Source organism: Rhineura floridana, chromosome 6 (genome assembly GCF_030035675.1).
Source record: "Rhineura floridana isolate rRhiFlo1 chromosome 6, rRhiFlo1.hap2, whole genome shotgun sequence".
Taxonomy (NCBI): domain Eukaryota; kingdom Metazoa; phylum Chordata; class Lepidosauria; order Squamata; family Rhineuridae; genus Rhineura; species Rhineura floridana.
This window is the reverse complement of record NC_084485.1, coordinates 52,725,937-52,748,025: the sequence shown is the minus strand read 5'-3', so window position 1 is coordinate 52,748,025 and position 22,089 is coordinate 52,725,937. Positions and strand designations below refer to the sequence as shown.

General features: G+C 39.5%; 1 protein-coding gene across 5 annotated transcripts in view; it reads left to right on the top strand.

Annotated features, from left to right (window-relative positions):
- The window catches only part of PPP1R12B (protein phosphatase 1 regulatory subunit 12B), a 177,189-nt gene that overhangs the window by 75,698 nt on the left and 79,402 nt on the right, over nucleotides 1-22,089 (top strand). For all 5 annotated transcript variants that reach the window (XM_061631875.1, XM_061631874.1, XM_061631873.1 and 2 more), the window contains exons 14-18: nucleotides 14,555-14,645; nucleotides 15,285-15,476; nucleotides 16,578-16,761; nucleotides 17,241-17,353; nucleotides 19,467-19,508. In XM_061631875.1, coding sequence (XP_061487859.1) covers nucleotides 14,555-14,645; nucleotides 15,285-15,476; nucleotides 16,578-16,761; nucleotides 17,241-17,353; nucleotides 19,467-19,508 — 622 coding nt within the window. The remainder of the gene's footprint in view (nucleotides 1-14,554; nucleotides 14,646-15,284; nucleotides 15,477-16,577; nucleotides 16,762-17,240; nucleotides 17,354-19,466; nucleotides 19,509-22,089) is intronic.

Sequence of the window (22,089 nt, the reverse complement as noted above, 5' to 3'; positions counted from 1 at the left end):
CCTTTCAAAGTCCTTGAAATAATTAATAATTTTGTTTTTGATGTTGTAATCAGCTGAGAGAAAATCCTGACATGAGGCTCTCGGTTTTCCCCCTTTTGTTGCAACTTTGAGCTTTGAGTTAGGTTCCTAGTTAAAATGGTTTGGTAGGAAGAAGGAGGAGTAGGAGTATAGACATGATTTAGTTACTAATTTTGCAAATAAGGTTAATTAATTTAAAGTTCATGTATTACTGTACCAAGCCAGAGAACTATAAAATAAGTGGTTGGTCATCTCATTTATTTTTGTATTCCCCCCCTCACATTTTTGTGGTGTTTATTTGCTTTTGTTGATCATATTAATAAAACTTTTTTTAAAAAATGGTTTGGTAGTTGCCTTAAGAGTTTCCTGTTAAGTGGAGCATTACTTCTCTGAGGGCACAATCCGACTTGCATTTATGTTGGGGTGAGGGGAGTTGGATATGGTGGACCTCTGGCTGAGCTGGCATAAGTCCCTCATCCCGTCTCAGCTGCAGCTGAGCTGGGACCGGGCTGGCCTGGCCGGAGAAGCCTACCCTGGCGTAAGGGCAGCCAGCGGAAGCCCTGAAAAAGGGGCAATCTGGGGGCATGTTGGAGGAGGGGCCAAGGGTTATGTGATATCCAGGTCCCACTCCTCCCATGGCCCTCCGTTGTGGCAGCTGGTACGCTGGGAAAAGGGGTGGAAGAAGGAAACATGTTTTCTTTCTGTCCTCTGCACCCTGCTGGTGCAGTCAGCGTTCTCCCCTCCAAGAGCCTTCTGAGTGGCAGCTGTATGTGACAGCCCCTTCCACCCTCTCCACCTCTGCCAGCTTGACTCCCACCAGCCTCCAGCAAGTTGGATTGCTCTGTAAGAAGTGTATTTTGAGTTAGAGGAATTATCCCCAGCTTTGATAGTGGTGTTGGTAGATTAGCTGTTATATCTTTTGTGCTACTAAGTGCCCAGTGCAAGTTACTGTACATCGGCTCCAGACAATGTATGTTATTGTGCCATATAGTAACATTGTTTGAATGCTTATAATTGCTCAGCTGCATTCCATCACTGCCCATGTACAGAATTGTTGCCCATTTCTATGTTTGCACAGATTAGTTATGAATAAAATAAAAGTGTTTATTTCTAAGGCTGTGCAAGATAACATATGGATAAGAGCAAACCGTTTAGATATCATATGCTTCATAATGTACTACATTATTGTACTATATTTTTAAGAGCTACTTTAGAAATCTCAGCGTAGCAGCTTTCTGCACTTTCAGACACCACCTAATGTTTGGAGACTATATCTGTACTTGGGCCTTTACTATGCAGCACATGAATCTCCAATGAAAACAAGACTGTACTGAAGGTCAGACATACATATTTCATAGATGTCCTCCTGTCTACATTTGGCCTTTTACTTTTTGATTTGTTAAAAGAAATGACCTATTCTATGTCTATATAATAATTCTATGTCTATATAATAAAGTAGCACAGCAATATGATGGTGGTGTCTCTCCATGCGTGCTACATTCATCATCACCATGGAAAAGTGGTAGGACTAACACGGGACAAAGAAAAAGTTGCATGATTTGGGGAGAGAGGGTTAAGGAAGAAAAGTAGATGAGTGATGGAGAGAGCGTGCATTGAAGTGGAACTGTTGGAAGTGAAGAAGAAATTATCCAGTTCATTGCTTAGGAGGTGTATAGAGGAGTGTGTACCCTGGAATTTAATTAAACTAGTCAAATGTTGATTTTCGGCCTCTGCTTTTAATGTACGTGGAGGTGGGGGATTGCAGGTTCTGTGCTCTTTTTGAGCCCTGTTTTTTCCTTTCACCATAACCCCATGAAGTCTTAAATCAGGTGTGTAGCTCCCAGTAAGTGACCAAACAGTATTATCTGGATAAAGTTTCATGAATGAAGCTGGAAAATGTTGAAGAAATTCAGTGAGTAATTGTTTTATGGATTCTATACTTCTCTGAATTATTCTGATAAGCTGGCTACTTCAGTCAAGATTCCAGGTCTCAAGCTACTTAGAGTACACCTCAAAAAAGAGCAAAAGTATGAACTCAGATAAAGAAACACCACAGACAGGATTCAAGTTTAATGCATTTATTTATTTGTCAGGTTTTAGATCCTGCCTTTCCTCTTAACAAAGGGCAGGGCAGCTAACAATATAAACAGAATAAAACAGAACAATACAGTGCTAAAATCAAAACTAAAACACAGAATCATAATCAACCTTAACATAATCAGTGGCAAGCATATGTAATACCACTCTTCTAAAATTGCTATCATCCCAAAGCCTGTGCAAATATAAAGCTGCAGAGGTACCTCAGCCAGTTCTTTGACATAAGTATCATGACCTTGTAGAACTTGATGATTTAAAATCATTATTCTTGTGCAACTATGAATCTGGTATTGGCTCTCCCATTCTTTAATATTAGGCATGAACATCTTTCAGACTCTCTATTCTTGTTTTATCTCTTAACCTCTTATTCCTTGACACCTGCCTGCCACAGTCTGATTTGTCCTCCTCAGGTAATAAAAGTTTGAGGATAAGAATCAATCTTTGATTTTTGTAAGAATTCTGTGTGCAGTTTATGGGACAGTTAATGTTTGGTTATAGCAGAAAATCATGGCAAAGGAAAATAATTTTATGAAAGCATTAGGAAAGCCTCATCTCAGACACTTTATCTGTCTAATTCCAAAAGGCTGCCTTTATAATTTCAAAAGGTCTTCGAAGCCCTTGTTACAGCCTGCATGCAATTTTAAACGTGTATCTCAAGGCTGCTGTGTTCAGTTATCATTGCTGTCAGAACAGCAGGCATTGTTGGTGACTCTTAGCTTTATATGAAATAGTGACTGTGTGGTAGGTGAACCTGTTGCATAGTGCAGTTATGAGTTCATATCAAGGCACCCTTCATATCTCTCTTTCTTGCATGCGCACGCGCGCGCGCACACACACACGCACACACACATATATATACAGGTCTTCAACATTTACTGGCCCTGTCTTTCATCAAAAACTGGGATTATTACAGATTGAAGCACTTCATTTGCCAGAACAGTCTGGTAATTTTGCAAAGGTCTGGCAGATTCCTGCATAAATAGAGTACTTAAGATACTATCTGCTTGGGAGAAGTTTTCCCCTCCATGCTGCATACTTGGTGCCATGTTAGGAAAGAAGAGCAAAGGCTCTCTTCAAGAAGCAAGCAGTCATCCAACACCTGCTGCTGAAAGTGCTTATCAGCCATGCTTTTACAGTTAATCTCTTTGCGATAAAGTTGTCCTTTTATAAAAAGAGCTACCAGTGCTGGTGTGATGATGTAGGAGGGACAGGAATTCTGTCTGCTGTTTGATTTTCCTTGTTCGGAAGAGGGAGAGTTGTTGTTGCTTTATCAGGCATCAGACTGCATTTTTATGTGCAAGAGGTCAGGGTGAGGATTTGTGTCTTGCTGTTGAAAGCCTGGCAACCTGTGGAGTAACTGAGCAGGTGTATGTGAAAGGGTTTCAGCTCCTGGAGGGACTTCCTGACAAAGTTCAAGGTGGGAGTTCATTCTGGCTCAGATTGTACATATTTATGCTTCGTGAAAAAACAGAAAGATGGGCATATTAAAGTAGACTGACAGTTAACTTTGTTTAATAAACTGTAGACTTAGCTTGTGTAGGAGCTTAAAATCAATGCCCAAGGAAATTAATTTATATGCTGGGAATGTCTTGGAACTGCAGTTTGCATCCAGCAAAATGGCTTTAAAATCAAGTAAAACTGCCTGGTTTTTTAGTCTGTTTTATTCCACTCTTTCCTCTTAGAATACTAGCTAAATGTATTTCTGTGTCTCCTAACATTGCTTTAGGAGAGATGTACTTGAATTTATAGTACAGTATAGTATTTTACCCTTAACAGTACTTTATGTATATTTTTACTGCAGATTAATTCAGTTAAACTACCTTACCTTCCTTGCCTATTGATGAACTATGAGAGTGAGTCACGAATGGGAGTAGTCTAAGTGGGGGAATCAATTTAGTCATACTCTGTAGATTTGGAACGTAATGATTTTATGCATAATACATGCAGTAAACATGTTAAAAATCAAGGCACAAACCTGTAACAATTGAAGCCATGTCAGTTCCAGGATTTGGAGGGCTCTTGGGCAAGACAGCCTCCATGGGCCCCCTCTCACTCAGTGAGTGTCACCACATTGTAGCAGGTCCAGAGGACTCTTGCCACTGGCCCCTCTTCTGGGGTGCGGGCCCTCGATTCATGCAGATCTTGACACTAGCCGTCATTGAAGCTTATTATGGCTAGCCTTTATGTCTTGCAAACCTTAGGTTTTTACAGATGTTTTTTGGTCCACAAGTTGGTGGCTGATGACTTCCTGTCCTATTTTTAATTTGTGGTAGGTTTGGCATACTTTATAACTTTGGGGGGAAAAGTTGTTTATATGTTCAGTCCTTTGTAAACACCCAGACTGCCCGGTCTCACTACAGTGAATCAGCTAATCTTTTTCAAATGGAAGTAAAGTTATTCTGCTACCAGCTGTCTTTTGTGAACAAGAATATGGAGGAAAAACATCCTACTTCTGACAGGTCTTTTTTGTAAATATGACTTAATTTCTTGACCAGTACATGTCAGTCTCCTACTGTTGATGTACCTTAGTTAATTGGATCTAGACTATTTGTTCCCTTTGGAAGAGCTAACTCAGAATTGGGTAAAAGTGCCATCAATAGTATCAGGTTTTTGATGATCTGGACTATGTCATCCATGCGGCCCTTGCCTAGTCTCTTGTCTGTTGTGTGGAGATCAGCACATCCTTTTTGTGGCTTGTGCATTTCCAGCCTACACATTTCATTTAAGGATGCAATCCTATGCACACTTACTTGTGAGTAAATCCCATTGAACTCAGTGGGGCTTACTTCAGATTAGAAATTTATTTATAGTATTTTTACCCTACTCTTCAGTGGGGGAAAAAGGTTTCCAGAGTTGCTTGCAAAGATCAATAATGAGGCAATCCCTGTTCTTGGACTTACAAACTAAAAGACATAACACAAAAGGAAAGGGATTGGGAAAGAAGACAAAGAAAGAAAACCTGGGCACAAATTTTTAGTGAGAGGTTTTGACTATTCCATTACCAGCTGGAATGGATGCATGTATAGCAGCCTTTGCCAACCTAGTGCCCTCCAGATGTTTTATACTATGGAACACAGGAAGCTGCCTTATGCTTAATCAGACCATTGGCCCATCTAGCTCAATATTGTCGAAAATGTCTGGCAACAGCTCTCCAGAGTTTCAGATGGGGTCTCTCCCAGCCCTACCTAGAGATCCTAGGGATTGAACATGGGACCCTCTGCATTGAAAGCAGATGCTCTACCACTGAGCTATGGCCCTTCCCCCTAGACTACAGCTCCAATCATCCGTGACCATTGACCGTGCTGGCGGGGGCTAATGAGAGTTGTAGCACAAAACATCCGGAGGGCACCAGGTTGGCAAAGACTTGCATGCATAGGACATATATAGGTTTGCACTGTAAGTGCCCTTAGCATCAATGCATCCCTTCAGGCGTGAACTTCTGCATGTCAGGCCTGGTTTGCACGTCACATTAAACCTTAATGAAAAACAAACTACGGTTTAATGTGGAAGGGCAGAGGGCTGATGCATACTGCTGAAAAGTCTTTGCTCCATTCATCTCCTGCTTCTGCCGCTGTCAGAGAAAGAAAAAAAAATCTAGAGTCTGGCTTGTTGTGATGTCCAAACTAGAGGTTGTGGTTTATTTCTCTCCAAACCATGAGCAGTAAGCCAAGAACAAACCTTTGATTACTGTCATGGCTTTCCAGTTATAGGCCTTCAGTACCACTTGTTTGCGATGTGTACCAAGGAGCTATTTCCAGGGATTAAAAGAAGGCATCCCTTGGTTTTTTTGAAGTGTACTTGAGAGGGAGAGAGTCCTGAGCAAGGAAGGTTCAGATACAGAAAATCAAGCACTTTTGCTTTAGTACTTTTTTGTGTCTCTTTGCAGTCAGAGTTACACAGGAGTAGGATCTGATGATGGCAAACATCAGAATGTCACTCAGGCATTCATTTTGAAAACAGTGGCTTTGACTTGATATCCACAGCACATTTAGGGGTTTGTTTATTGATAAGAGACTCTTCTGTGCATTTCTAATTCAAATAATTGTTCAATTAAAATACATTTTTGATCGAATTCTCTTGTAGAACACAAGTATAAAGTGAAATAATTGATTATATGCCACATAAGAGCTTACATGGAGTCATATCCTTTATTCACCTGAATATCCAAAAGAACACAGTCTAATGGAATGGCTAAGGAGGCAGCTGGACTTCTGGACAACAAGCAAGTAAAGTGTACTAAAGAAGGGAAAACAGATGTAGAGAGAGGCTGAATGAATTCTTTGCATCTGTCTTCAAAGCAGAAGATGTAAGACAGATCCCAGTGCCTGAGCTAACTTCTTCAGGAAGGGATTCTGAGGAACTGAGGCACATAGTGGAGATAAGAGACGAAGTCTCAGGCCTCATTGACTGTGGAGGCAAGGGGAGTATTTATTTATTCTATTAATAAAACCCAACTTCCACTCCAGAGGTTTCCCTAAACTCATACCACTGCCACCATTTAATATTACTTATACCCTTTGAAAGGGTTACCAGGTGTCTGGGTTTTGGCCAGAGTTTCTGGTTTTTGGAGGTCGTCTCCGGGTAACTCACCTTAATCTCTGGACTCTCAGCTTCAGTTTAAAAAAAAAAGTTAAGTTTCTAGGTGGTCTGATTCCCAAGATATACACCAAAATGTCAGCCACCCCCGCGACTGTTAAATCTGTTTAACATATCTGTTATAGCAGCTCCTAGCTCCACCAGAGCTTGGAAAAGTTACTTTTTTAAAAACTACAACTCCCATCAGCCCCAGCCAGCATGGCCATTGGATTGGACTGATGGGAGTTGTAGTTCAAAAAATCAACTTTTCTAAGCTCTGGCTCCAACCCCGCCTTTTCAGGATTGTAGCGAATAAGTGAAGCCAGGGTTGTGATTTGTTGACCCAGGCAGTGCCTAGACTTAATTGCAACATCAGGAAATGGTGGCTTTGAGATCTTCAGTTTGAGAAAGTAAGAATATGGCTTAAAGTTTTTTTTTCCTTGTGTGCAAGAGTAAGACCCTTGGCTGTTGGAAAGGGCAGTGCTTTGAAAACCTTGGCAATATGAAAGTATTTAATCCAATATTTGCTTTTCTGGGAGTAAAGCAATGCTAATCCCATGTACCTGGAGTAAATCCCATTGAATTCATTAGGACTTACTTTTGAGTAGACATGGTTAGGATTGTGCTGTAAATTAAGTTTTGAGTAAACATAGCAAAGAATTGTGTTTGTGTTGTAAATCTTTCCCTCCCCCTCCAATCTTATTTTTAAAGCAATTAGGCAGGGTTTACCTAGGTATCACATTTTTTATTATGTAGAAAACTAGTACTGATTTTTTAAAAAATGTTCTGCAATGACCAACTGGTTTGACAATAAACTATTATATGGGGTGTATTTTTACAAGTGTGTGTGTGTATGGAGTCTTTCCAACAACCCTGTGAGGTAGGGTTGGTGATTGGAAACCAAGGCAGCTCACAATAAGAAATACATTCCTTTAAAAACCAATAACCATAAAACAAGTATAAACAGTTGCAAAACAGCTTAAAGTGGCATGATTCTGAATTTTGGGTTGGGTGAATGAAGTTTATTTATTTATTTTTATTTATTATTTTATTTATATCCCGCCCTTCCTCTCAGTAGGAGCCCAGGGCGGCAAACAAAAGCACTAAAAACACTTTAAAAATAATAAAAATAGACTTTAAAATATATTAAAACAAAACGTCTTTAAAACATTTTTAAAAGCTTTAAAAACATTTTTTAAAAAAAGAAAAGGTTTAAAAATATATTAAAAAGCAATTCCAACACAGACTGGGATAAGGTCTCAACTTAAAAGGCTTGTTAAAAGAACAAGTTCCTTATCACTTGAGGCTGCAGTTTTCCCTGGTTGAATAATCCCCATTGAATACATTGGGACTTGCTTCTGAGTAAACGAGCATAGGATTGCACTATAAATAGCTTTACAGGTTATGTAAATAATAAACATATTTGATAGTCATGCTTATATAAATATGTCTTCATACTCTGTCCCAATAAGTATCCGATTTCACACTGTGGTTATACAATACTTCCTCTACATTTTAAGTATGCCTTTCTTCCTTGAGGTGGTCATGGTTCTCCATTGTCCTGAGGGGCAGATAGGCTGAAAGATGGTGAGTAGCCCATGGTCACCCACTACACTTTATAGCTCATTTGCATTTTGAAAAATTAATTAAAACAATTTACATGCAGGCAAAATTTATTAAGTGGATCCACACAATCATCATCGTCTTTATTGTTACGGTCATAGACCAGAACGTTCACATATAACGCTATGAACAATTATACAAAAGTACGAAGATACAATCATAAAATAACGGTAAAACAGTTACATAGCGTGGCGAAAACACTCATAATAAAAACGGTAAAAACAATGGAGCAATAAAACAGTTATAAGACTATGGAGAAATGGGAACATCTGGAGGGGTGAATACCCTCCGAGCTGATTGGGCCGCAAAAATGTATTTAGCTACTAGCAAGGTAGTATCCCTGCTAGCCGCAGACAGAAGATAAAAAAGTAAGCGGTCAAGTGGTTTGTAAGGAAATTTATTTATAATAGGAGTTATAAATTTAGAACGAATATCATCATATAAAAAACATTCAAAGACGACGTGAAATAAGATTTCTATGCCGTTAACACCACATGGACATAAGCGATTTGCATAAGGAATGCGCTGGAATCTCCCTTCTAATAGGGCGGAGTTGAGACAGTTGAATCTAGCCTTCATAAAGGCTAGACGATATTTAGGGATCATGAGGTATTCCAAATAGGGGACACTGAGTAGTGGCGCAAAACTTAAACCAAAATGAATAGGGGAACAGGTCGAAGTGGCAGCGGTGATGGAACTTTGAAAGTCCATGTCACTAATGCGGGTCAGGATTGAAAGCTTAGCTGACTTTAAATCCTGAGACGCCAGATGTTCACCTGAAAGGCCAATGCTTACAAGATAGTTTGTATACGTTTGGGCCCATGTTGAGATGAAGGGATCTTCCCAAAGTAAAGGGAGGTAGCCAGAAGAATTTTCATATGACATTTTAAGCCAAAAATTTAGGGCAGCCTTCCAGGCTTGGGACTTAAGCGAAGCCAGACCAGTTTCTAACCTGAGGACCGCCGATGGAACACATCTAGGAACACCTACGATTTGTCTAAGAAATAGGGATAAAACTGCCTCCATTGAGGGGTTAAAAGCGCCAATCCATAAAGGTACCCCGTAAAGAAGTTGGGAAATAGTTTTAGATCTAAAAACCTTAATGGCTGCCGGGATATATTGTCCTCCTTTAGTGAAGAAGAACCTTCGGATGCCATTAGCTGAATTTCGAGCAGTAGAGATGGCTCCTCTAATATGGGGAGTCCAGGACAGTGATGAGTGAAATAATAACCCAAGGTATTTAAAATGGGAAACCTGTTCAATTTTGTGGGAATTGATTATCCATTCATGAGGAGGAGAGTGTTTGGCAAAAGCTAATATCTTAGTTTTAGAGAAATTTATAATCAATTTGTTTTCGTGACGGTAACTCATAAAAGATCTAATTAGGCGTTTGAGACCAAGTTTAGAAACCGATAAGAGAACAGCGTCATCTGCATACAATAGCAATGGACAGTGCAGGTTCGCTAGTTTGGGGGGGTGAAAATCCGGGGAGTGACAGTAATGAGACAAATCATTCATAAAAAAATTGAATAATAGAGGGGCAAGAATGCAACCCTGTCTAACTCCTTTTGTTGTATTGATAGGATTTGTGAGGTGTCCTTCATGACTACACCTAACACGAAGAAAAGTGTGATGATGCAGTCGACTAATTAGAAAAAGGAGTCTCTTGTCAATTTTAGATTTAGCAAATTTTGCCCATAGTAACTCCCTGGGGATAGAGTCAAAGGCCGATTTCAAATCAACAAAAGCAACGAACAGACCGTTTCCCCAACGGTTCTTATATTTTTCGGCTAAGTGATTTAGGATCACACAATGCTCTATCCCAGACCTCCCTTTCCTGAAAGCTGCCTGCTCCCTCCCGAGAATGTTTTCCTCTTCTAGCCAGGAAGAAAGTTTCCCTTTTAAATAACAGGCATACAGTTTACCGATGATGGAAAGGAGGCTAATTGGACGGTAGTTTTCAGGGTCCTCATGGTTCCCTTTTTTGAATATGGGGATTACTATGGATTCAAGCCATGACTCAGGAATGCAACCCGAGGTGTTGATTAAAGTAAAGAAATTTGCAAGGAGAGGGACCCACCAAACTTGGTGGGCTTTCAGCAATTCAGGGAGAATATTATCGGAACCAGGGGCTTTGCCGGATTTCAAACAGGCAATCAGAACGGCAATTTCTTTTTGAGTTACTGGTGGCCATGTGGGGAGATTTGTTGGTTTATCAGAAAGATCCACATCTACAGTCTCATTGCAATCAGAGAAATATTTTTCCCATAGATATGGAGAAATGTGGCAGGGGGCTGAATTTAGTGGTCTCATAGAGCCAGAAACAATCCCCCAGAAACGCTGCGAATTTTTTGTCCTGGAAGCTTGGATTAAGGCTTTCCATTCTTCATGCATCACCTGCCTTTTTTTGGTGACTATCATTTGCTTGTAATTCTTTTTGATAGAGAAATACTCAGGGGGGAGAGTATTTAGATTTAGCTGTCGATAGTGATGATATATCCGTCTCAACTGTCTCTTGGCACCTAGGCAATCACAATACATTTAAAGCACACCCAACTTGCATTTAAAGCGCACGACTTCAAGTGTCATTTCTCCCTCACAGTTACAGTTCTGATTCTGTGGTGGGGTTCATGTGCTTCAAATGGGTGTTGAATGTGCTTTAAATGAATGGTGTGGATCTGCTCTAGGTATGATGTGCATTCAAGAGTGAACTGAAAAGAACAATTTTAAAAGATACTTTTTTAAACAGGGGAAGGGTCGTAGCTCATTGGTAGGGTATATGCTTTGCATGGAAAGGTCCAGAATACAATTTCTGGAAAAGACTATTGCCTGGAATTCTGGAGAGCCAGTGCTAGTCCATGTCATCAGTACTGAGCTATGCAGTACCAAATGGCCTGAGTCAGTATAAGGCAGATTCTTTTGTTCCTAAAAGTGGGAAGAGACTCGGGCCACAGTGACTCCAAAATTTATTTATGTATTTTATTTACAACAGTTATATACTGCTTTATTGTAAAAAATCTCAAAGCGGTTTAAGAAAGAATTAAAACAAAATTATTGGCAAAAACAGTTTAAGACATGTATTGAAAAACATTCAAAATAATAAAACCAACAATGAGTTAAAAACAGATTTAAAAACACAATAGCTTCTATATGCCTGGATAGGCTTGCCTAAACAAAAATGATTTTAGCAGGTGCTGAAAAGAGGTGTCTGCCTAATGTCAATAGGCAAGGAGTTCCAACGGTAGGTGCTACCACTTTGTTGTTGTTGTTATGTGCCTTCAAGTCGATTTCAACTTATCGAGCATGTAAGAAGTGTTAAGTTTTTTGGCTTCTGAAGAATCTTTCCCACATCACTAAGGTCAAATGCTTGATGCTCAAAGATTTGAAAACATCCATGCAACACAGCAATGTAGCAAAGCAGCAAAGACAAAATAAATTAGTTTACAGTTTTTAGTGATTGTTTTAGAGACTGGACTTCTTCACACAGCACATCATGTGTTGTGGGCCACTGGATTTTTGTTGTTGTTATGTGCCTCCAAGTCGACTACGACTTATGACGACCAAATGAATCAGTGACCTCCAAGAGCATCTGTCATGAACCACCCTGCTCAGATCTTGTAAGTTCAAGTCTGTGGCTTCCTTTATGGAATCAATCCATCTCTTGTTTGGTCTTCCTCTTTTTCTACTCCGTTCTGTTTTTCTGTATTGTCTTTTCTAGTGAATCATGTCTTCTCATTATGTGTCCAAAATATATGTGTCCAAAGTCAGAGGAAGGCAATGGTAAACCACCTCTGAATACCTCTTACCACAAAAACCCTATGAACAGAGCATCCCAAATGCTGCCACTTTACAGGACTGATTTCTTACAAGAGCAGAACAAGTACTATGTGGCACCCATAACATGGAAAGCATAGCTTGAACTTGGCCTGGTAACAAATCAGCAACCAATGTAGATGTCAGAGCAGAGGTATTATGTGCTGATAGGATTTCACTCATGTCAGCAATCATGCCGCAGCATTCTGCGTTAACTGACTGGATGCCAGGATTGTTTTAGTTTTGGTTTTTGGTTATGAATCCTGACTGGTTGTGGGATGCTAAGTTGTCTGCCTTACTCATAGGAATCTTGTTGTGTTTGGTATGGTATTGCATTTAAGAAAACATCACTGTCTTTTGTTTTTCTTTTTCTGTTTGCATTTCATTTACCTTTAACCTCACTCCCTTACATCCATCGAAGCAACAGCAGTGGTTGCATGTGCTCAGCTCAACCCCCTTAAAACCCATTGATGATGCACCTTGGTTGGTTGCATGGCAGTTTGTTTCTTGCCCAATAGTGGTAAAAGAGAATTCACATATTTGAAAGTGTGGCTGCAGTTGTTGTTCCCAAGCTGCTGCCTGTGAAGGTAGACCAAACCATGTGTGTTTTCTCTCTGTCAATTATTACTCCCTGGAATTGGGTTGGCTGTCAAAGTGAGTTTATAGCAGCCCACAGGGTAGACAGAACGGGTAGAGAATCTTCTTACTCTTACTCATCTCTCAGACCACTTTCTGAAGTGAGGGGTTAAATCTGTAAAGAAGTTTGGAGCAGTCACATTAAAAGATAAGGGCAGGGCATTCCAGGCAGGGGGTTGCCAACCCTGCTTGGATATGGATGTCTTTGCAGAGGATCCCTAGTCAAGCTTTACCAACAGCACAATCCAGTTTATATCTACTCAGAAGTAAGTCCTGTTGAGTTCTATGGGGCTTAGTCCCTTAGTAAGTGTGTTTAGAATTGAAGCCTTCAGGGGCATCCATCTTTACTCTCAAATGCTCCCATCTAACATCTCCACAACACTAGGCTCCTTTCTTCCTACAGTGGCCTTCTGGTGACTGGCCTGGCCTGAAGGCACTTAAACGCTTCTTGCTGAAAGCAAGTAGGCTAGATTAAATGTTCCCTACCCAGGCTCCATCTTTTAGCTAAGATTTCTAGCTTAATTTCCAATCAGATTTTTTTTAATTGTATGCTCCAAGCAACTGTGATTGATGCTTAATGTATCATGCTTAATGACATCACTCGGGCCCGCCCCCATGACATCACTTGGGCCCGCCCCTAAAATCTCAGGTTTTGGAATGCTTCTGACCTGGCAACCCTACCCTTTGAACCCTTAATTTACCAATAACCATGATAATTCTGGAATATAGTTGTGGTACAAAGCCAGTCAGACGTAGGTTACTATATTTTACAAATATATTAATATTGATTTGTTACAAGATTATGTAGTGCACAAACGTCTGTGGCACCTTTACTATATTACTGTTCCTTTAAATGGGTATACATTTTGCTAACTTGTTACTGTCATTTTAAATACCAAGGACACCCCATTAGTGCAAGGATGTCTGCAACAAGACTTCCCCTCTTCTCCTTCCTTAGAATTATTTGCACTCTTCCCAAATCTGCTCCAGAGGGTAGGGGAACCCCCTAGAACAGATTTAGGGACATGCGGCATGAGGAGAGGAGGAGAACATTCCATTATGCAAGCACAAATCCTTGTGGTGATGGAACATTGGATACAAGCTCAATCGTACACTACTATTATTAAATCAAGACAGCTTTGAGGAAGCAGTTAGTTACACTATTAAAACTGTTTTGCCAGATTTCCCTTGTATTTACTCCATCCTGGTTAAGCCTCACCAACACTATACAGTATTATTTGAGATTTCAAAGTCCTTAGAGTTATTCCTGTAGTGCTCTTGTGGGCAATTGTGCTGTTAGGACAGGACTTTGGGGCAGATGTCCAGGTCCCCACTCTGCAGAATGAGCAGGAGGACTGAAACAATCCATATTGCTAGCTAGAGAGGACTCCACCTTAAGTTCATTTAGGCCAGATCCTAATGTTACCTATCTGCACCACTGCTAGTAGGGTTAGAACCATGGTTTTCCTTTAAATTTTTAGGACAGTAGGTAATTCCTTTTAGCTCTAAACATGAACGCCAAATTTTAATTCCTTTTTGGTTTTGGTATTCTCAATGCAAGGCAAAGGTGTATAATTGTCAGCAGCTATGCCCAAGCAAAAGAGCTGATGTAAAACAGCCATCTTGAAATGTTACATGAGTTGCCATATTAGTAATACAGCTACAAGGTTTCCTCCCCATGTGAGGAACTTGGATAAATGTTGGTAATCACATATTTGTATTTTATTACTAAGGCCATAAACTCTTATTTGCCTTATTGTACATGTTTTTTCTTTCTGTCCATTTCTTTTAGGTCATATCTGACTCCTGTCCGGGATGAAGAAGCAGAGTCTCTAAGAAAGGCACGATCCAGGCAAGCTCGCCAGACTCGTAGATCTACACAGGTGTGAAACAATAACTCTTTAAGACCTGTTAAATGGTGGGCCATCTATAGAATTATCTAATGTGCACTGTGTGAGGATTTCTAATGTATCTCAGGAGGAAGAAATCCCACCACATTCTTGATGGTTGAGTGCTTATTTTGAATAGTTGCTGGAAAGAATCCAAACTTAACCTTCTGTGAATCTTCAAAGAATTACTTACATGTTATACCTATGAGAATTTCAGTTTTGTTTCTTAAGAGCAGATTATGATGGAGTAGATTTTTTTTCTCCATGGAGGAATGCATAAGAAAAATGTGTCCTTGGGTAGCAAATTTTACATAAATGTTGCATTGTAATGTTCGCCACAGAATTGTACTGTAGTAGAAACAAGTCTCTTGATGTACCATACAGTAACATTACCCGCTATTGATGACTGTGGTTCAGTATTTAGCATTTCTTCCTCCTTTAAAGCTGAATTATATATTAAAGCAGTGATTGCTAACTTTCAGTTCAGTGGCTCTGACCTTTAATTAGAAATCGGCCATGCTTGGACTTTGGTGGAAAAGGTAATGCAATTTATGTTGAGGCAAGGATTCAATGTAAAAGGTAGAATGTTAATAGACATAGGTATAATAGATACTGCTTTCTCCCATTTCTCAGGGAGTAACACTTACAGATCTTCAGGAGGCAGAGAGAACTTTTAGCCGATCTCGGGCAGAGCAGCAGGAACAGCCAAGTGAAAAATCTGAAAAAATTGAAGCAACTGAGGAAGGCAGTGAGAGGCAGGAACAGACTGCAACAAGGGAACCCGGGGAGACCCGCTCACGGTGGAACAGAAACTTAGATGAAGAGGTGAACAATGCCATTGCTGTAACTACCTTTTTTCAAAATTTGTTTATGGCTTGAGATGACTGATACTTTTAAAACAAAAAAAATTAAACCTTTTAGGAAAAATAGTGTTGGATCCACTTTGATGTGTAACCTGTAAACTTTACAGTTTAAGGGAATACAAAGTGTAATGAGAAAATTATGCTCCTCTTCAGGATGAATATGTTATTTTCCAAATATTTGAAATGTAACTAGTCAGAAGCCTTTATTAGCAGTGTTGTCATGTGATATAACATTTGAAGGGCATGCCTACTGGGAAGAAGGGTGGAATATAATAAACAAATAAATAAATGGTTTCTGCACAGGGTGTGAGGGATGGTATAATTATTATCTGATATGTGATTTTCATCTTTGTCCACAATTCGGTGCCAATACTTCTTCACCCTGGTTCTCTGAGCACGCAGAGAACCAAGAGGTAATTTATATGCTAACTTTGGAGATGCACATGCATCCAAATGTTTAGAATATTTTAAGTGTTTTTAGAATGCTTTTCTTTTTCTTGTTAAATTGTTTTGTTGCTTTGGGCTCAGTTGGGAGGAAGGGCAGGATATAAATTTAATAAATAATAATAATAAGCCTAGGTTTTTGAATGGTTCCAGTTGCATTTAGGTTGCAGGTCTCATGCTCATTAGGCATGTCTCTAAGTTTGATGTTTTTGGCCTCTTAAATGCATGTAGAACCATTCATGAGATTGGGATGCAGATGAATTTTGAGCATGAGGTGACTGTATGAAGTTGTGTCACAGTGGAGGGAAATGTCATCACCTTTGGACATTAGAAGATCTACATTTTTCACTCTCTAAAATAATTATGAACCAAGATATATTTTTAATCCTCTTTGACACTATCATTATTATAGGTCAAGTAACCTTTATCTCCTAACTCAAATGATTTCTTGTTCTTTTCATCCACTCTAAACCAGAATGGGATGAATGTATATCTAGTCTATTGTGTTGATAAAGCATAGTTCAAGAACAAGGAGAAACCTTATGCATTGTCTCTAGTATGTTGCTATTTATACATTCTCGCTAATTAAATTCTAATTCTGCCCATGCTTGTCTTCCAGTCTGTTGGTCGACGATTGAGGTGTTCAGCACAACAAGACAAACCCACAAGCCCCATCACTCCTTCATTAGCTCCTTATCTTTATTCAAGTTCTCACCTCCCCAGGACAAGTAGATCCGCATCTTCTGACTCTGTAAACCCAGCAGACTTCCAAAGCACATCTGCTACTGACATGGAGAAAAATGGTATTTACTATTGTAATCGGACAATATTGTACAAATCTTTTGAGTCTGTGTTTTGTACCAAGTAGTAGCTGTAATAATACACTTCATTCCTGTTTCTCTCATGTGTGGAATATCCAAGAAAGACTTCTCCACTCTTAATAGGGTTATTACAATATATATTTAGAACAATAAATCTCTTTAGTGTGGGTCAGTAAAAGAAAGAACATCTCTAGAAATTTGAGTCCCCTCTGAATGGTCCTTTTAATCTCAATTTAATTTTTCTTTGAGCGGATGACCCCACATCATACTAAAGCAAATCTGCTATATGGAGGATCCACTGCTTTGGCTCTATAGAATTAAAAGATTAAATATAAATTGTTAGGTGCTTAGGGTAGGAAAATCTGTATAAGGACCACCTGCCTTACTTTGAAAAAGCTTCCATGGTACTGATAAATAATTTGCATGACTATTTATAGCTGAAGCCATATTTCTTTGAACAGAATATGAAGATCAGGATTTGGATGACAGAACTTCAAGCAAGCAGTCAGTCAGAGACAGAAGACGACCAAAAGAGAGACGAAGAGGCACAGGGATCTCTTTCTTTACCAAGGATGTAAGTAATGCCAATTCTGGAGGAACTGAAAGAGGTCGAAAGATTATCGAAGTTGCACATGCCAATTGCTAGGGAAATGTGGCATGATATAACCCTAAAATGGAAACAGAAGACTAACTGTATGATTACAGTTCCAATACTGTTCATAAAAGAAGTGTTAATTCAAAATATATGGATACAATGTAAATGATACAGCAGTCACATATTAAAATGAAACAACAATGGAAAGGAACAGACAAATAAGACTCACAACAACGCATATAACAAAAACCAACCAATTAACCAATCAGATTGTATCTTGTTTCAAAAACACGTTGTCAAACTATATATACTAACTACTTCTATTGGTTTATCAGTCATATTTTCAGGAATACATCTTTAAAAAATTACTAAAATCCAACCTGGAGACATGAAAATTCCTTAAGAAAGCACTGTAGTATTCTTCCATTCAATTCAGAGAAGCTGGGAATTCCCTGTTGGCTTTATTTGCACATACACTAATTCATGGATTAGCATGGTGGGCATGAGCTGGAACAAACGACAGTGAGCCTCAGGCTTGCATGCCCCCTTCCCCTTGCTTTACTTTTGGTTAACCAGTTTGATGTGCTGTCCAGACTCACAAACTGTGCTTATCATTAACTGTGGTTAGTTTACAAGATGGGCTAACCTTGTTTGGCCTAAGGGCCACATTTGCCCTTGGCCAACCCTTAGGGGTATTGATCAGTGTGGCCACTCCACACTTACCACTGCAGTTATACACATGCACACATAACACATGTGCACACAAACTCACACACAGGATGCATATACACAGACCCTCTGCTGTGCAGATCAGCACCCCATCCCTGCCTATTAAATGATTTGATGATTGTTGGTAGATTTAAACTTGTCCACCCAGCCCAGCAACCTCATGGGGACGCAAATAACCCTTTCTGCTTACCCCCTTACTGTGCCTACTTTAACTTTTATTTTTGCTACTGCCTGCAAAATGGATGGGGTCCTGGCAGGGGAGGGGGACTGAAAAATGTGCCTGAATGTGCATCAGGACCCAGGGCTAGGGATTAGCTACTCCTGCTTTTAAAGCAAACCAACTTCAAACTGGGATTTGTCTGTGTGGGTTGTGTAAATTAACTGTAGTTAACATTAACCACACTTCTGGGTTTGGATGACAGGGCAAAAGTGGAAGTAAAAGCTTCCAGGCTTCTCCTTCCCAGCTCTGCAGTAGAGGCAAGAAGAAGAGGATAAACTCAAGGCTGGCAGCAATTCATTCGCATTGTGTTAAATGCTCAACTGTGGTTTAGTGTGAAGTGCAAATGTGGCCAAAAGTGTTCCACAACTTCAGTAATTAATCAAGAAGTCTGAAATAAACTCCTTCAACAAACTAGCAAACTGTAGTTTGTGTGAGGCCTCCAAACCAGCATTGCAGGCTATGGTTTAATCCTGGCTTAGGGGCCTCACTCAAACTCTGATTAAATAAACAAGTCAGCTTCGTCACACATGCTTTTGTGGCTTGCTTTGAAACTTAATACAGTTTATTATAAGCCAGGGTTCCAAATTCATACAACACAACATGTTGGCATTATTTGAAAATGAAGCCAACACTATTTGAGAATGAAGCCAACTTTCATAGAACTCCTCCCAGCTGTGTGAGGGGAGCTTGCATACCTGAAACTTCACGGCAGCTCATGCACATAGCACTAAACCATGGTTTAGTGTGATGTGCAAACACAATCAACATCTGAATCAACCCTGCTTGTAATATTTTTTTCATATATCATCTTAAAAAAACAAGTCACTCCCTTTTTGGCAAACACAACTATATCCTGTGATAAATAGCTAATGATGAAAGTCATGTTTTTCTCTTCTGTTTGGCTGGAACAACTGTTTACCTTGTGATGCATTGTCAGCCATTCAAATGGTTTCAAGGATTAAATTATTATAAGCCTGCCAAACTATTTTGTTTACCATTTTCTTTACCATTTTCTGCCTTAATAGATATATAATTATTTTTCATGCTACCTAAACTTTTCTTGCTATAAATATACTGGAAAACAGTGCTTCATTTGAATTGTTCATGGTATAATTTACTTATTTTTGTCTTTTGAATTCCTAGGATGAGGAGATGGATGGTACTGAAGAAGTAAAGGAGGACAGGGTAAGTGGAAGATCCAAAGGTTATACGTGTACTTGTTATTTCATGTGAACCTTTGGTTTCAGGAAAGTTTTCAATTAATTTGCATTTTAAGAACAACATATTTGACTGAAAGTGCACTTTGAAATATTTTTCTGAAGTTTGTACCTGAACCATTATCATTAGAAATAGTAAAGCTCAGTTATAATTCAGTAGCTTTTTTATTGCTCATTGGATTGTAGTTTGAATTTTGCATGTGATCAGTGTGTCAACAGCAAAATGTGTTTAGGATTGTGCTGCTATTAGGATTGCACATTGGCCACCAGATTAGGTTTGGACCTTGATCCAGGACTTTGGAAAAAAAGCATGATTTGATCTGAAGTGCTTTGAAGGCTATCTGATTTAGCTCAGAATCCGGATTTGGAAAAATGAAGCTTTGTGCCTCCCCCACTCACTGTTATGGGAAAATTGAAAAATGGCTGTAATCTTTTTCTGGATATAAGGGCAGGATATAAATAAATAATAATAACAACAGCAATAATAATAAATAACTATTATTACTATTATTAATAATAATAATAATATATTAACAGTGACAACAGGGGCTGTATCCAGCAAAGGACTTCCAGTAGTGCAAGGATTTTTGGCTACTTAATGGATCTTCCCTTCTCTCTCCTCTTCCTGTGTGCCCCTTGTGCCCCCTAAATCTGTTCTGGGTTTTACTCAACCCTCTGGAGCAGAATTGGGGAAGGTATAGGGGGTGCACAGGGAGAGGAGAGGGAAGGGAAGTTCTGTTGCAAAAGAAATCCTTGCACTAACAGAAATATTTAGGGGTTTTTTGTGCTGGGCACATTTAAAATTCCCTCCCCCACCAGGAAAAAAAAGGAATTGTGTGTGTATATGCAGAATTGGATGAAAAAGCGGGCATGGTAGCCCCTTCTGAGGCGATGAATACTGCCAGATTTCGGAAGAATAGCTGCAGCAGTTTTCTTGCAAGGGGAGCCTTTGCAGTTTGGGGTGGTTAAAAAAGATTCGCTTAAATCTCCCCTATCGTTTTGTAGTCAATTTGAATGTAATTATGCAAGTTCCTTACCTTATGTATGCTATTTTCATACAACTTAGGTCCAAGGGTTTTTGTGACAGGTACCTTTTAAAACGTTGATTTGGGGAAGATATAAAAGGGGTTTGCTTCCTTCCCAGTAGTTTTGTGGGCAATTGTCTCATTATTAAAATAGCATACATCATAGAAGTGTCCCTAGGAAATAGCCTGCAAAATTCCAGAATTGAATAGAAATAAAAACACCTTCAAGCTCATGTTCTTCTCAACTGGCACCAAAAGCCACAAAAGCTGTGCAGAGGTGATTTGAGAGGAATAGATGTTTGGAAATTGGCACGAAGACAGAATGACTTGAATGTCTAGCATTTTCAAAGTAATCAACACTAGCAGAACTAGCAAAGAGCATAGATAGGATAAATAAAAACAAGGTAATATATTACATCACGTGTGGGGGACCTCTGTCCCTCAAGATGTTGTTGAACTACAATTCCCATCATCCCTAGCCATTCGCCATGCTTGCTGATACTAATGGTAGTTGTAGTTCAGCAACGTCTGGAGGGCCACAGGTTTCCCACACCTACATTATGTCAATGTGCCTTTCCCAAAGCACTGTGATAGGAGAGTCCTAGTAAAATAATTTCTTCTGATTTAAAGCTAGCCATGTCAGTCACAAAAGAGCTCTCCCTCTTCTTCATCCTGGTGTTTTCCTTGCATGAGAAACTTAAAGTCAAATGTTTTTCAATTTTTTAAACACTGCTTTTTGTTTTTTTTAATTATATCCAATATACCTTGAAGTGCTTTGGGGGTTCTATTTTTAGATGTTATAGAGAGATCATGCTTCAACTTGGATAGACCAGAAAATGGGTCTTGATTTGGGATCTGTCCAAATCTTTTTCACATCCCTAGCTACTATGCACTGATATTTGTGTCAGAATTATTCTTGTTGTAATCCATGTTTGTATGAGAGGCTTCTTCTTTTTAAATTGCTGGTATAATTAACAGCTTAATGGAAACGGATAATTCTAGATTGAGTTGTTCATTGCCATACCTTTGCTTGGTTTTTAGGCTTGAGTTGTCCGTTTCAAGATCTTGCTCAGATTGATCTTTTTAGAACCAAGTAATAATCCTACCTTCTCAGAGCCTGGCAATATCAAACAATAAGCTTGAATCATTCTTCAGTTTCAGTAGGACTGGGCCATAATTCTCTTATTTTGATATTTGTTGTGATGAAGCCAAACATATTAACCCCTCCACATCACCCCAATATCTGTCCAAGAATTTTCATTGCTTGAATGCTACTGGGAAACTCTTGCCACCCTAGCAACGTCTGTGTGGCATCATTTTTCCTCCTTCTTTTCCCTTACAGCAGTGGTGGCTTTGGGAGTGGGGAGCAGGTGAAGAAGTGTGCAAGTGCCCAAGGCCCCACACTTTAGGGCCCAGCCCCCTCAATCCTGTACAGAATCTTGCCTGCCTCCTTTATAGTAAGTCATTCTCTGTCTGCCATGTTGTGTAACTCAGCAGGGTTGTAGACAAGTCAGCCCTTTCCTA